We start from the raw sequence: 15046 nt of genomic DNA, 5'->3' as shown, positions 1-15046 counted from the left end.
ATTTAACTTTAAATAGTTTATTTGGACCAAGCTGCTCCAAACAACCTATTTACTTCACCAACAGTTGCAGTGGCTGTGTGTACTGTATAAACTGTATGTTGCTTCAGCGACATACAGCATACATAGCTGTGTTCTGGCAGAAATACCAATTTATATGAATGAATACAAAGCTTCATTCGAATGGCTGACTTATATTTGTTCCAGAAGCACAGGGTGGGAAGTTCTCATCCTGCTCCCGACACACGGTGATGTATACTGTATGTACAGTAGCTGAGGCTGCTAAACTGTTGGTAAAGTAAATACTTTGTTTAGGCCAACAAACCATTTAAAGTACAATGAAACATGGAGATCAGTTTAAGCATGCATTCCTTTTTTGTATGCATAGTGCAGATGCCATATAGCTCATCATGAGCAATGATTTAGTAAAAATCGATGCTGGGTGATCAGTTGGCCTGGAAAAATCTACAGATGTTGCAGAGCATCCATAGACTGAGGCCTCGTACACACGACCGAGGAACTCGTCGTAAAAGACACATCGTTTTCCTCGATGAGTTCCTTGTTAGGCTTGTCGAGGAACTCGACAAGCTTTCTTTGCGTACACATGGTCAAGACAAAATCTCCTCGTTCTCAAACGTGGTGACGTACAACACATACAATGGCAGGGGAAGTTCCATTCCACTGGCACAACCCTTGGGGCTGCTTTTGCTAATCTCATGTTACTGCGTGTTAAGTAAAAGTTTGGTAAGAGACGATTTGCACTTTTTCTGTTACAGCGTGAAAAATGTGTTATCTCCATTACAAATGCTACTTTTACCTAAGGTGCGCTCCCATCTCATACTTTATTCTGAGCATGCGCGGTTTTCTTAGCATACACACGCTCGAGTTTCTCAACGAAAACCAGCCCGACGAGGAACACAACGAGGAAATTGAGACTCCCATCGAGGAAAAAGAGAACTTTTTTCTCATAGAGTTCCTCAACAGTTTCCTCGATGAAAAACGTACACACAACCGTTTTTCTCGGCAAAAAAAAGCTCTCCCACCAAGTTTCTTGATGGATTCTATCGAGTTTCTCGGTCGTGTGTACGACCCCGTTGAATGATTTCCCAGTCCAACCTTTACTGTGTCAAATGACAATCATATTATGTCTATGGGCAGTTTCAGCTATCCTTATTTAGATTTAATCAGTGGCATATCATTTTAACAGCTGCAAAACCTGTGTAAATAGTTTTTTATCAATGAATAAAGGGGTACCTGCCTATGTTATATGTACATACAGCAAGAGTGAGCTCTACAATGAGTATTGGCTCCTGGGAGCAGCACATGTACAATTAAGTTAGGAATTTAAATAACCACCTTTCCTGCCCCAATTTCCTGTTTCATATGACACAGAAAATGCATACTTTGTTTCTTATGTTGTCTTAGCAGGAAGACTATAAAATGTAATAATGGAATGCTGATATCAGTCATGTTTGTTGAAAATTAATATGAGACCACATTCTCTACAATAGATCATAAAGATCAAGACTATGTCATTTTATATATATGCATTATAGATATCATTTGCATCATGGATATGATGCAAATGAAATTTAACTTAATATAACAAATTGTGACAAATTGTTGCCTTATAATATACATTTATATGTATCCCTCCTTAGCACATACAAAAGATAATTTCCTTCTATATAAGTTATCTCAAATATAATATCAAGGACTAGGAAGTTCCTCATTTTCTATAAGGTAATCTTTTTTAAAAAATCGAGTGCCCCTGACCATCCGCCATACTCCAAGATATGCATCTCGTAATGAACTTCTACTGTCACCATCAGGAGGCCCAGTTGGGCCATGTGATTGCAATACTGAAGCCAATGTGCTGTTCTTTTCTTCAACATGATTATTTTCTGTCTCTACAGGTTGCTTTTCTTGTGGCTGTCCTTCTGTGCTTTTTTCCTGTATTATTTCTTCCATTGCAAATGGAGGATGCTGTCCATCCTGCTCTTCCTTTTCATCCTTCATAGCATCCTTTTCCAAATCTTCATAATTGATCTGCCGCCTTGTTTCAAAATACTTAGCCACACAGTAGATGATAGATCCAAAAGTGTTGACAACCACACCCACAATGAACAGTGATGTGGGTTCCACATCACTAAATGCAAGCATACCAACGGTAATGGTGGCAATGCTCTTCACCACACCAACAAAACTTGTAGTAACTGCTGAGTTTATATAAGTACAATGCAGTGTAGTAAAATTCATAGCACACCCAATCAGGGTGCATGCAACGAAAGTGCAGACCATGGTCGGGTCTTTCCAACCAGGGAATGACCATGCATTGATCATGTCCATACTGGCAAAAGAACAGATAATGAGCACAGGTGTTGCTGTAATGGCAATGATGTACTGGGCGGTAAGAGGTCCATGATCACTATCTGTACTAGTCTTCTGTATAATTACTAGGTAAGCGGCATGAACTAGTACAGCGAGCACTCCAGTTATGTAGCCTACAGGTTCGCCACTCAAGTCACCAGCACCTGTATGAAACACAAGATAATGTTAGATTGAATTGATTAGTGAAAAGATACATTTCAAAACAACAACATACATTTAAAATAGAACAACCAATGATGGACTAGTCGTGATTTATTTGATTGCATGTATTTTGATTAAAGTTAATTTAACAATAAGTATAGCAGTATGACACATTTACCCAAAAGCTTGATGTTTATCTAAGTATTTTCATATTTAGCCCTAAATAAATATACACAGGTGTTTCTACATACTACAGTATATTATGTTTACAGGTGCATCTCATAAAATTAGGGAAGCGTGAGCATAAAGTGCTCTAGAATTTCCTGGTAGACGGCAACAATGACTTTGGACTTGATAAAACACAGAGGACCAACACCAGCAGATAACATGACTCCTCAAATCATCACAGACTGTGGAAACTTCACACTGGACCTCAGGCAACTTGGATTCTGTGCCTCTCCACTCTTCCTCCGGATTCTGGGACCTTGATTTCCAAATGAAATGCAACATTTTCCACATTTTCCAGACCGTGATTGTTTTTGGGAGCCATGTCATCTGCTGGAGTTAGTCCGATGTGTGTTATCCAAAATCAGCACAGCCCACTACTAGGATATTCTAGAGCACTTTATGCTTCCCTCTGCTGACCAACTTTATGGAGAAGCTGATTTCATTTTCCAGCAGGACTTGGCACCTGCAAACACTGCAAACTGCTCACACTGTACTTGATTGGCCAGCAAACTCGCCTGATCTAAATCCTATAGAGAATCTGTGTGGTATTGTCAAGAAGAAAATGATAGATACCAACAATGTAGACAAGCTGAAGGCCACTATCAAAGCAACCTGGGCTTCCACAACACCTTAGCACTGTCACAGACAGATCGCCTCCATGCTACACCGCACTCTACTATACATGGACATACTTTACACTAAGCCAAGATTTCTGTATTAAAATGGTCTTATGTAATATTCAAATTTTCTGAGATAGTGAATTTGGGGTTTTAACCACTTAAGCCCCGGACCTTTAGGCAGATAAATGCCCAGGCCAGGTTTTGCGATTCAGCACTGCATCGCTTTAACAGACGATTGCGCGGTCGTGCGACGTGGCTCCCAAACAAAATTGACGTCCTTTTTTTCCCACAAATAGAGCTTCCTTTTGGTGGTATTTGATCACCTCTGCAGTTTTTATTTTTTGCGCTATTAACAAAAATAAAGCGATAATTTTGAAAAAAAAACAATATTTTTTACTTTTTGCTATAATAAATATCCCCCAAAAACATATATAACATTTTTTTCCCCTCAGTTTAGGCCGATACGTATTCTTCTACCTATTTTTGGTAAAAAAATCGCAATAAGCGTTTATAGATTGGTTTGCGCAAAATTTATAGCGTTTACAAAATAGGGGATAGTTTTATTGCATTTTTATTATTTTTTTTGTGTTTACATACGTGCCATTCTGTGGACGTACATATACATGCGGCGGTCGTTAAGCGGTTAATTAGCCGTAAGCTATAATCATCAAAATTTGAAAAAAGAAACGCTTGAAATATATCACTCTGTGTGTAACGCATCTATAAAGAATATAGGAGTTTCACTTTTTGAATAGAATTACTGAAATAAATTAACTTTTTGATGATATTCTATTTTATGAGATGCACCTGTATATACTTTAATCCAACAGGTAGGGAGCATACCATGTGACTTAATTCTGGTCTAATGACAAAAGTGGAATATGCCTGTGCAATGTACAACAGCACAGTAGCTTATAATTTCCTTTGGGAGAGCATTTGTCAGGGTGATTGACAGGCAGGAGACTGTGGGAGACAGGTGTATTGTGACATCAAACTGCCCAAACAAGGACCTCAATTTCAGTATCACCACCTGGTGTTTTCTGTGTGTACAGGTCCCTACACTCAAAAATAATTTTAAGAGTACAACAACTAATTGATAGCTAGTTAAATTGTGAGTTCTTTCCATTTTTTGTATTGTCTAAAGGGAAAAAAATGAAGTGCAAAAATATTGAGCACCTAAACCACCACTCTTTATACATTCATTGTACCCCCTATACCTATATATATAATATTGTCCCTAACTAAAATTTCCCTGCTAATGGCCACTTTTACACTGCTGTATATTAAAGTGGATGTAAAGACAATTTAAATTTCAATAAAAACAAAGTGTAGCTTGGCCCTGCCCCCTTTAGAGGATTTGACTGACAGCAGCGGAAGCCAATGGCTTAGTGAAGAGAGGGAGCAGAGCTGCAAGCAGGTACATCCCTGGATCACAAGTGGTAAAATGTTTTTTTAACTTAATGCAGGAAAAATATTTTAACTTTAGAACCACTTTTATTCTTGGAGTGAAACCATGGCCTGTGCTCCTATTTTGTAGTAAATTGGAAGTTGTCTTGCTATATAAAATGATCATGCTGCTGGACAATTTTACACTGCTGTGACATCTGTAGACTCCTAATTCTTGTAGTAAAACACATGCCTATACTCTTTGGGCCAGATTCTCGTAGATCAGCGTATCTACGAGCGGGGCGTAGCGTATGCCATTAACACTACGCCGCCGCAACTTACTGGAGCAAGTGCCGTATTCTCTAAGCACTTGCTCCGCAATTTGCGGCGGCGTAGTCTAAATGGCCCGGCGTATCCCCGCGTAAATCAAATGGGGCGGCTTGTATTTAAATTAAGCGTGCCCCCGTGCCGAACGAACTGCGCATGCGCCGGCCTTAAACGTAGGCCACTGCGCATGCTCCGTAGTACGCCGCAAATACATTGGTTGCGACGTGAACGTAATTAACGCACAGCCCTATTCGCGACGAGTTACGTAAACAACGGAAAAACCCGACGCTGTCCGGACGGCCATACTTAACATGGCATACGGCGGACCGACGTAAGGTTACCCCGCAGGGGTAACCTTACGCTTACAGAAACTACGTAAACTACGGCGAAGCGGCGCAAAAACGTTCGGGAATCAGCGTATTCGGCTCATTTGCATATGCGAAGCTGAAATCGACGTAAAAGCCACCTAGCGCCCAGCGTAGTATTGCATTTAGGATCCGACGGTGTAAGTGACTTACACCAGTCGGATCCTAGCCTAATTCTGGCGTATCTTGTTTTCAGAATACAAAACAATGATACGCCGGCGGGATTTTCGAATTACGCCGGTGTATCTGTAGATACACCGGCGTAATTCTTTTGAGAATCTGGCCCTGTGTCTGTAGTACATTCTGGACCATTTCTTCTCATTAAATATGTCCTGCTACTGGCCAGTTTTACATAGCTGTATCTTCTACAATATCTTAATTCTTGTAGTATAGCCCTAGCCTGTGCTTTTGTATCTTTTTTGCATCACCTCACTAAGTCCTTTAACAAAAAAAAAAGTAGAAATACTGTGCACCCCTCAAAGCCCCAAACATCCTCACCCCAGGTTATTACAAGTCAGCTTCTCAGTCACAAATCAACCTGCCACCCCCTTTTGCTTGCTACGCTGAAGACCCTCTTTGAAATGGCACATGCAGCAGGGTAGGCTGGCACTAGGGATGAGCCCGATGTTCAAGTCGAGCGTAAGTTCAACTCGAACATTGGGTGTTCGCCTGTTTGGGGTGTTCGCAGCAAATTTGAAAGCCACGGAACACCCTTTAAAAGTCTATGGGAGAAATCAAAAGTGCTAATTTTAAAGGCTTATATGCATGGTATTGTCATAAAAGGTGTTTGGAGACCTGGGTCCTGCCCCAGGGAACATGTATCAATGCAAACAAAAGTTTTAAAAACTAACGTTTTTTCGGGAGCAGTGATTTTAATAATGCTTAACCTCCCTGGCGGTATGATTCTTTCAGAAAAAACATGCTAAAAGCGGTACCATTATTTGCAAGGAAATTTGGCGTTTTATATTGTAGGTCTGTAATTTTTAGAAATAACTCACTTAAATCTGACCAAACAAGATTCTAATAGGCATCCCGTGTATTACATTTTTTTAAAAACAAAATGATAAATTATAATATAATAAATAATTATAAATAATTATAACAAATAATAATATAATTATAATAAAAATTATTCAATAATGTAATCAAATCAAAATCACTGAAATTTGCTCAGTTGCAGAATTGTCGCTGTCATTACTTTTATTTTTTTATGACGAATTTCCCCACAAATCGCTATCGCACAATTCTGCAAGTGATTATAATTTATTATCGCTGTTTTTTAGCTGATCTAAAACTATTTTTGACATAAAGGGACACTTTTGGTTGCTATGGACAATCTACAGTTTGCAGGGAGAAAAAAAGGTTTTTATTATATAAAATGACATGCAGGACACTGGGCAGACCACTAGGGACAGGGGGGGTGTGTTTTTTTTACATACAGTACTGTAATCTATAAGATTACAGTATACTGTGTGTATAGTGTTTGTTTACGTTTTTGAATTTGGCGCCGTTCTCCGTCCCCGTGCGTCGTAACGTCGCAGGGAACGGAGATCGGCGTCACACGGAGGCACTATGTGAATCGAGCGAGGTCCCGCTCGCTCACACAGCGCGGTGGCATCGCTGGATCCAGGGACAAGGTAAGTAAAAAGTGCCTGTGGATCTAGCGAGGCAAGCCCGAGACTGACACGGGGTTACCGATAGTAGCAAGAAAATCTAACCCCGTGTCAGTCTCGGGAAGACCGCCAGGGAGGTTAAAGTGAAACAATAAAAGTGAAATATTTCTTTAAATTTCGTACCTGGGGGGTGTCTATAGTATGCCTGTAAAGTGACACATTTTTCCGTGTTTGGAACAGTGCCTGCACAAAATTACATTTCTAAAGGAAAAAAAGTAATTTAAAACTACTTGCGGCTATAATGAATTACCGGGTCCCAGCAATACAGATAAGTCATTGAAAAAAAGGGCATTTTGGGTCTGGTATGACTATTAAGGGGAACTCCGAACCAAAAAAAATAAAAATTGCATGGGGGTCCCCCCAAATTCCATACCAGGCCCTTCAGGTCTGGTATGGATTTTATGGGGAACCCCGTGCCAAAATAAAAAAAAATGGCGTGGGGTTCCCCCCAAAAATCCATACCAGACCCTTATCCAAGCACGCAACTTGGCAGGCCGCAGGAAAAGAGGGGGGCACGAGAGAAACCCCCCCCTCCTAAACCATGCCAGGCCACATGCCCTCAACATGGGGAGGATTCTTTGGTGTCTGGACCCCAACGCACCATGTCCCCATGTTGATGGGGACAAGGGCTTCATCCCCACAACCCTTGCCTGGTGGTTGTGGGGGTCTGCAGGCAGGGGGCTTATCGGAATCTGGAAGCCCCCTTTAACAAATGGGACACCCAGATCCCGCCCCATGTGAATTGGTAACGGGTACATTGTACCCCTACCATTTCACAAAAAAAGTGTAAAACATGTTAAACAACCACAGTAGACAGCTTGGGACAAGTCCTTTATTAAAAAAAAAAAGAAAAAAATTCCAGCGATGTATCCCATTCTCGAATGGAGGATACGGAGAAAAAAACGCCGACACAATCTGCCTCCATGGGAGGCGCAGCCGAAGGACGCTACACCCGCCGTGACAGCTCTTTAATAACTGAGGGTGGGGCCACCTGTCACGTGTGCGGGTGACCCCGCCCCCTCTGACGCAATGGGGAAACGATGCAGGGCTATTTATGAGCTGTCTTGGCAGGTGCAACGTCATTCGGTGGGTGCCTCCCATGGAGGCGGATATTGTCAGCGTTTTTTTTCTCCGTATCCTCCGCTCAAGAATGAATTATGTTGCTGGAATTTTTTTTAATAAAGGACTTGTCCCAAGCTGTCTACTGTAAAATGTTGACACTTTTTTTGCGAAATGGTAGGGGTACAATATATCTGTTACCAATTCACATGGGGGGGGGCGAGATTTGGGAGTCCCCTTTGTTTGAAGCTTCCAGATTCCGATAAGCCCCCTGCCTGCAGACCCCCACAACCACCGGGCTAGGGTTGTGGGGATGAGGCCCTTGTGCCAATCAACATGGGGACATGGTGTTTTGGGGTTCAGACCCCAAAGCATCCTCCCCATGTTGAGGGCATGTGGCCTGGTATGGTTCAGGAGGGGGGCGCTCTCTTGTCCCCCCTCTTTTCCGTGAGTAGTTTTAAATGACTTTTTCTTTTAGAAATGTCATTTTGTGCAGGGACTGTTCTAAACATGGGGAGAATGTGCCATTTTACAGGCATACTATAGACACTACCAGGTATGAAATTTAAAGGGATATTTCACTTTTATTGTTTCACTTTAAGCATTATTAAAATCACTCCTCCCGGAAAAAAAATGCGTTTTTAAAACTTTTTTTGCATTGATACATATCCCCTGGGGTAGGACCCAGGTCCCCAAACACCTTTTATGACAATAACTTGCATATTAACCTTTAAAATTTGCACTTTTGATTTTTCACGTTCGTGTCCCATAGACTTTAACGGTGTTCGCATGTTCAAACTAATTATAAAATATAAAAATTATTAAAAAGTACATCTGTAAATATTGTTAAAAAAAAAGCAATATTGTGCAATGCTAAGCATAGGGACCCAGCTGCTGCAGGCACCTGGTAGCTTACCCACAGCTAATAAAGTGCATAAATTATATAGTGAATAGTGCTGTGCTGCTGCATTATGTGAAAGAGATCACTGTAGATATTGTGCAAAGCAAGATGCTTAAATGTGTGCAAGAAATTGATGCGAAGGATAATGCAAAACAAGCAATAATAAATTGTCACAGACTGATTTCCTGAAGAACTCACGTGTCTGGCATGAGCGCAGGCATATCGGAAGTGCTGTAAGCGGATATACGTACTTGTGGAGATCATGCTATTTTAAAGTGTTTGTAATGTGAGTAAAACTACTGTATTTGCTGGCGTATAAGTCTACCTTTTACACTTTAAAAAAATGGCCAAAAAGCAGGGGTTGTCTTATACGCCAGGTCAGCTGCTTGAATGCCTGCTGGATGTGCAGTAATACTGTATGTAGCTTCGGCTACATACAGTATATACCGCTGAGCCAATCCCGGTGAGAGATGTATTCAAATGAATAGAGAGTCTGCTTGGATTGGAGTAACAACCTCTGCCAATCCGAGCAGGCTACATACAGTATATACCGCTGAGCCAATCCCGGTGAGCGATGTATTCAAATGAATAGAGAGCCTGCTTGGATTGGAGTAACAACCTCTGCCAATCCGAGCAGGCTACATACAGTAGCCTGCTCGGATTGGCTTTGAGAGTCAAAGAGGCACGGGCTGATGATGTTACAGCCTCTGCCAATCCAAGCAGGCTTTGTATTCATTAATAGAATACATCGCTCGCCGTGATTGGCTCCAGCTTCAGCAAGAAGGAAAAGGAATATGGCTCCAGTTCCAGCAAGAAGGAAGAAGAATATGGCTCCAGAAGGAAGAAATATGAAGTGTCGGAAGCCTCGGAAGGGGGGTCGTCTTATACGGTGAGTACAGGCAAAAAATCATAAAAAACTGTAAAATTAGGGGGTCGTCTTATACGCCCAGTCGCCTTATACACCGGCAAATACGATATTTGGTTTTATAAATTCTTATACAAAACAATATTAAATTGTGGGAAGTCTTTTCCACACTTTTGCACCCTGGGCGAGATTAGGAGCTGGCACAGAGGAGCACTATAGAGGAGATCCTACCCACCAAAGAGACCTGGACAATGGGGGGGGGGACAACTAGAGGGCCCCTAGAGGAAAGGGGTGATAAGGGGACCACCACACTGGGAAAATATTCCTACATGCCTTAACTATTAGAGAAGACATAGAATTTTTTTTTCACACTGAGGTGATGGGAAATATACAATATAAGAGACTTAGGGGTAGATTCACATAGACTTACGACAGGCGTATCAATAGAACACGCCCCCAACCAGCCTATTTTGAATTAGGCGGGCTTACGCCGGCCCAGTTACACTGCGCCACCGTAAGTTTCAGCACAAGTTCTATGTGAATACAGGACTTGCTGCTCAAACTTACGGCGGCGTAATGTATCTATGATACGCTATGCCCGCCTAATTCTACCTGAATCTAGTCCAGACAGTTTCGAGGACACATGGACTGCATGATGAACTAACCATATTGGAGCATTGGAGATATACATAAGTTTGATCATTTTATGCAGTCTATTTTTTATTATGTAGCACTTGTATGATTTGCACGTTTTAATATATTCAGTAATTTATGAATAAATATTCATTGGCATTTATTACACCCACCTGAAGAGTTCATATACAGAATAATTTTTTTGCAGAGTTGCACAATTTATTATTGCTTATTTTGCACTATACTTCGCAAGAATTTCTTGCATACATTTAGGCATCTTGCTTTGCACAATATCTACAGTGATCTTTTGCACATATTGCATCAGTGCAGCACCATTCACTATATAATTTATTCCCCTAACTTCAGAGTTCTCAGAGTCCGCTCACATCATTGTCCTACCTTATTATCAGTACAGCAGTGGCAGCAGGACAGGGGGTGGGAGACCAAGCAGGTCTGAATAGATGCAGACAGTCTCACCCCTGAATACAGGGGGGGCTGTTAAATGCTACCCACCCTGAATCGGTATTATGCATTTTCATGGTGCTGGTGGGCTAGCCTGCCTGCACCATGAAAACACATGATATTGTCATTAAATAAAGGACTCTGGGATTTAACAATAAAATAAGGATGCATTGATCTGCTAATCTGATGGGGGTGCTAAAAGAATTGTTTGGGTGCTATAGCACACTGGTGCTGCCCCTGTGTGATGCCCATGCAAGTGGTATCCAGGACATGTGTCATGCGATACCCTGGAGATATCACTGCTGTGAACAAAGAACAGTTTTGCCTATGTCAACAACAAATGTATGCTCTGATGTCCCATACAAGGCATAAGAAAAAAGGAAATAAAAAAAAAATTACCTCCTCCTCCTCCAATATATATATACCGTATATATAACAGTACAGTGTCTCACGAAAGTGAGTACACCCCTCACATTTTTGTAAAATATTTTATTATATCTTTTCATGTGACAACACTGAAGAAATGAAACTTTGCTACAATGTAAAGTAGTGAGTGTACATCTTGTATAACAGTGTAAATTTGCTGTCTCCTCAAAATAACTCAACACACAGCCATTAATGTCTAAACCGCTGGCAACAAAAGAGAGTACACCCCTAAGTGAAAATGTCCAAATTGGGCCCAATTAGCTATTTTCCCTACCCGGTGTCATGTGACTTGTTAGTGTTACATGGTCTCAGGTGTGAATGGGGAGCAGGTGTGTTAAATTTGGTGTTATCACTCTCTCTCTCATACTGGTCACTGGAAGTTCAAAATGACACCTCATGGCAAAGAACACTCTGAGGATCTAAATAAAAGAATTGTTGCTTTATATAAATGCAGGTGAAACTCAGAAAATTTGAATATTGTGCAAAAGTTCATTTATTTCACACATGTTCGGAAATTCCGACAAGAAAAGTCTGATGTGATCTTTTCCAACCGTGCGTATGCTCCATCGGACTTTTGCTGTCGGAATTTCCGCCAACAAAAGATTGAGAGCAGGTTCTCTATTTTCCCGACAAAAAAAGTTCCTATCGGTAACTCTGCTCGTCTATATGCAATTCTGACGCGCAAAAAACACGCATGCTCAGAATCAAGCAGAAGAGCCAAACTGCCTATTGAACTTCATTGATCTCGGCTTGTCGTACGTCTTGTATGTCACTGCGTTCTTGACTGTCGTAATTTCGGACAAGATTTGTGTGACCCTGTGTATGCAAGAAGTTTGAGCCAACAATCCATCAGAAAAAATCCACGGTTTTCTTGTCGGAATTTCCAATCGTGTGTATGCGGCATAATGCAACTTAAAAGGTGAAACTAATATATGAGATAGACTCATTACATGCAAAGCAAGATAGTTCAAGCCATGATTTGTCATAATTGTGATGATTATGGCTTACAGGTCATGAAAACCCCAAATCCACAATCTCAGAAAATAAAAATATTACATGCAATCAATAAAACAAGGATTGTACAATTTCAGACCTCTGAAAAGTATAAGCATGCATATGTACTCAGTACTTGGTTTGCGCCCCTTTTGCAGCAAATACTGCCTCAATGTGGCGTGGCATGGAAGCTATTAGCCTGTGGCACTGCTGAGATGTTATGGAAGACCAGAATGCTTCAATAACGGCCTTCAGCTCTTCTGCATTGTTCAGTCTCATGTCTCTCATCTTTCTCTTGGCAATGCCCCATAGATTCTCTATGGGGTTCAGGTCAGGCTAGTTTGCTGGCCAATCAAGCACAGTAATCCCACGGTCATTGAACCAGGTTTTGGTGCTTTTGGCAGTGTGGGCAGGTGCCAAGTCCTGCTGGAAAATGAAGTCAGCATCCCCATAGAGCTTGTCTGTGGAAGGAAGCATGAAGTGCTCCAAATTCTCCTGGTAGACAGCTGCGTTGACCCTGGACTTAATGAAGCACGGTGAACCAACACCAGCAGATGACATGGCTTCCCAAATCAACACAGACTGTGGAAACTTTACACTGGACTTCAAGCATCTTGCAGTGTGTGCCTCTCCATTCTTCCTCCATACTCTGGCTCCTTGGTTTCCAAATGAGATGCAAAATTTGCTCTCATCAGAAAAGAGGACTTTGGACCACTGAGCAACAGACCAGGTCTGTTTTTCTTTAGCCCAGGTAAGACACTTCTGACGTTGTTTGTTGTTCAGGAGTGGCTTGACAAGAGAAATACGACATTTGAAGTCCATGTCCAGGATCCGTCTGTGTGTGGTGGCTCTTGATACACTGACTCCAGCCTCAGTCCACTCCTTGTGAAAGTCCAACACTTTTGAATGGCCTTTTCCTGACAATCCTCTCCAGGCTGCGGTCATCCCTGCTGCTTGTGCACCTTTTTCTTCCACACTTTTCCCTTCCACATAACTTTCTATTAATGTGCTTTAATACAGCACTTTGGGAACATCCAAATTATTTAGCAATTACCTTTTGAGGCTTTCCCTCCTTATGGAGGGTGTCAATGATGGTTTTCTGCACAACTGTCAGGTCAGTAGTCTTTCCCATTATTGTGATTCCTACTGAACCAGACTCAGAGACCATTTAAAGGCTCCGGAACCCTTTGCAGAGGTGTTAAGGCTTAATTAACTGATTAGAGTGGGACTCAATGAGCCTAGAATATTGCACTTTTTCACAATATTCTAATTTTCTGAGATTGTGGATTTGGGGTTTTCATGAGCTGTAAGCCATAATCATCACAATTATGACAAATCACAGCTTGAACTATCTTGCTTTGCATGTAATAAGTCTATCTCATATATTAGTGTAGCACCATGCTTCCATTGAGTAGGCGCTATGTGTTAAATTCGAGTTGCTTGAGCTGTAGTTTAGCTCAGAAGGATTATACTAAATTGTTGGTTCTGTTTCAGTTCAGCTGGGTTGCACAATTTTCCCCTTGACGGTGGATGTCGCTGTTACCACATGTCAAGGTTGGAAAGGCAGCAGGCTGGATGCATTGGGTATCTCTTTCCCAGAAGCAGCTCAGTAGGCGTGGTCAACCCGCTGTGCATTCTGGGGAGGGGTAGTTAAGGGACAGACGCCGTTTTGGCAGGGTCTTCTGATCCTGACCTGATGGCCCTCCTGGCCTCAGGGATGTGTGAGCTGTTTCGTAGCCTTGGGGCCGCCTGGTCCGAGGCCTTGCAACTGAGAGTAGGCTCAGGAGCTTCTGGGGCCTACTAATCCAGGGATGGTCCTTCCCTACCTTACCTATGGGAGGAAGCTGAACCAGTGGGATTCAATGGAAGGATGTATCCTGGCAAATTTACCTCACTGTGTTGCCGGCCTGGCTGAAAGATTCTTGGCACCGTGAGTTGTGTACTTTATTGGAACTATACAAAGTGTGCAAGTGGTTACACTATCTTGTGGCAGAAGATCGTGGGATGGCCTGACAACACTTATCAAGTCTGTGGCAGAGACTTTGAAGAGCTTCGCACCAGCTGCTAGTCCAGTGAGAGTAGGCCTATCTGGTGGTTGCTGAAATCCAGTGTGGAACTGAATTAATCCTCTGGATCTAAGTTGTACCCTTGATCCCCAAAGCAAAGGTACCTGAGTCTTTCCCCATCCCTCTACCCCTCTGTTGGAGAACTTTGTTCAATAAAAACCTTGAAAGAGACTTTGTGTTTGGTGCAGACATTTTTGTGGACAACTCTTCAAGGAGAACCCCTGAAACGAGCATATGGAACAGTAAGGTAACAGCAGGCCCAAATCTAAACCAGAAGCTCCTTCGGGGGTAGTGCTACATGAGTTTCACCTTTTAAGTTGCATTAGTGAAATAAATTAACTTTTGCACAATATTCAAATTTTTCGAGTTTCACCTGTATGGCCTAGCTATAGGAAGATTACCAAGACCCTGAAACTGAGCTGCAGCATGGTGGCCAAAAGCATACAGCGGTTTAACAGGACAGGTTCAACTCAGAACAGGTCTCACCATGGTCGACCAAAGAAGTTGAGTGCA

At 41.9% G+C, this 15046-nt stretch overlaps 1 protein-coding gene across 1 annotated transcript in view; it reads right to left on the bottom strand.

The window, feature by feature from the left end:
• Window positions 1-1059: 1059 nt before the first annotated feature.
• The window catches only part of SLC35D3 (solute carrier family 35 member D3), a 48469-nt gene continuing 34482 nt past the window's right edge, over window positions 1060-15046 (bottom strand). The window contains exon 2 of the mRNA XM_040350505.1: window positions 1060-2531. Coding sequence (XP_040206439.1) covers window positions 1708-2531 — 824 coding nt within the window. The 3' untranslated portion in view covers window positions 1060-1707. The remainder of the gene's footprint in view (window positions 2532-15046) is intronic.

Source organism: Rana temporaria, chromosome 4 (genome assembly GCF_905171775.1).
Source record: "Rana temporaria chromosome 4, aRanTem1.1, whole genome shotgun sequence".
Lineage (NCBI taxonomy): Eukaryota > Metazoa > Chordata > Amphibia > Anura > Ranidae > Rana > Rana temporaria.
The sequence above is the reverse complement of the archived record's forward strand: the minus strand, read 5'-3'. Positions and strand labels throughout refer to the sequence as shown.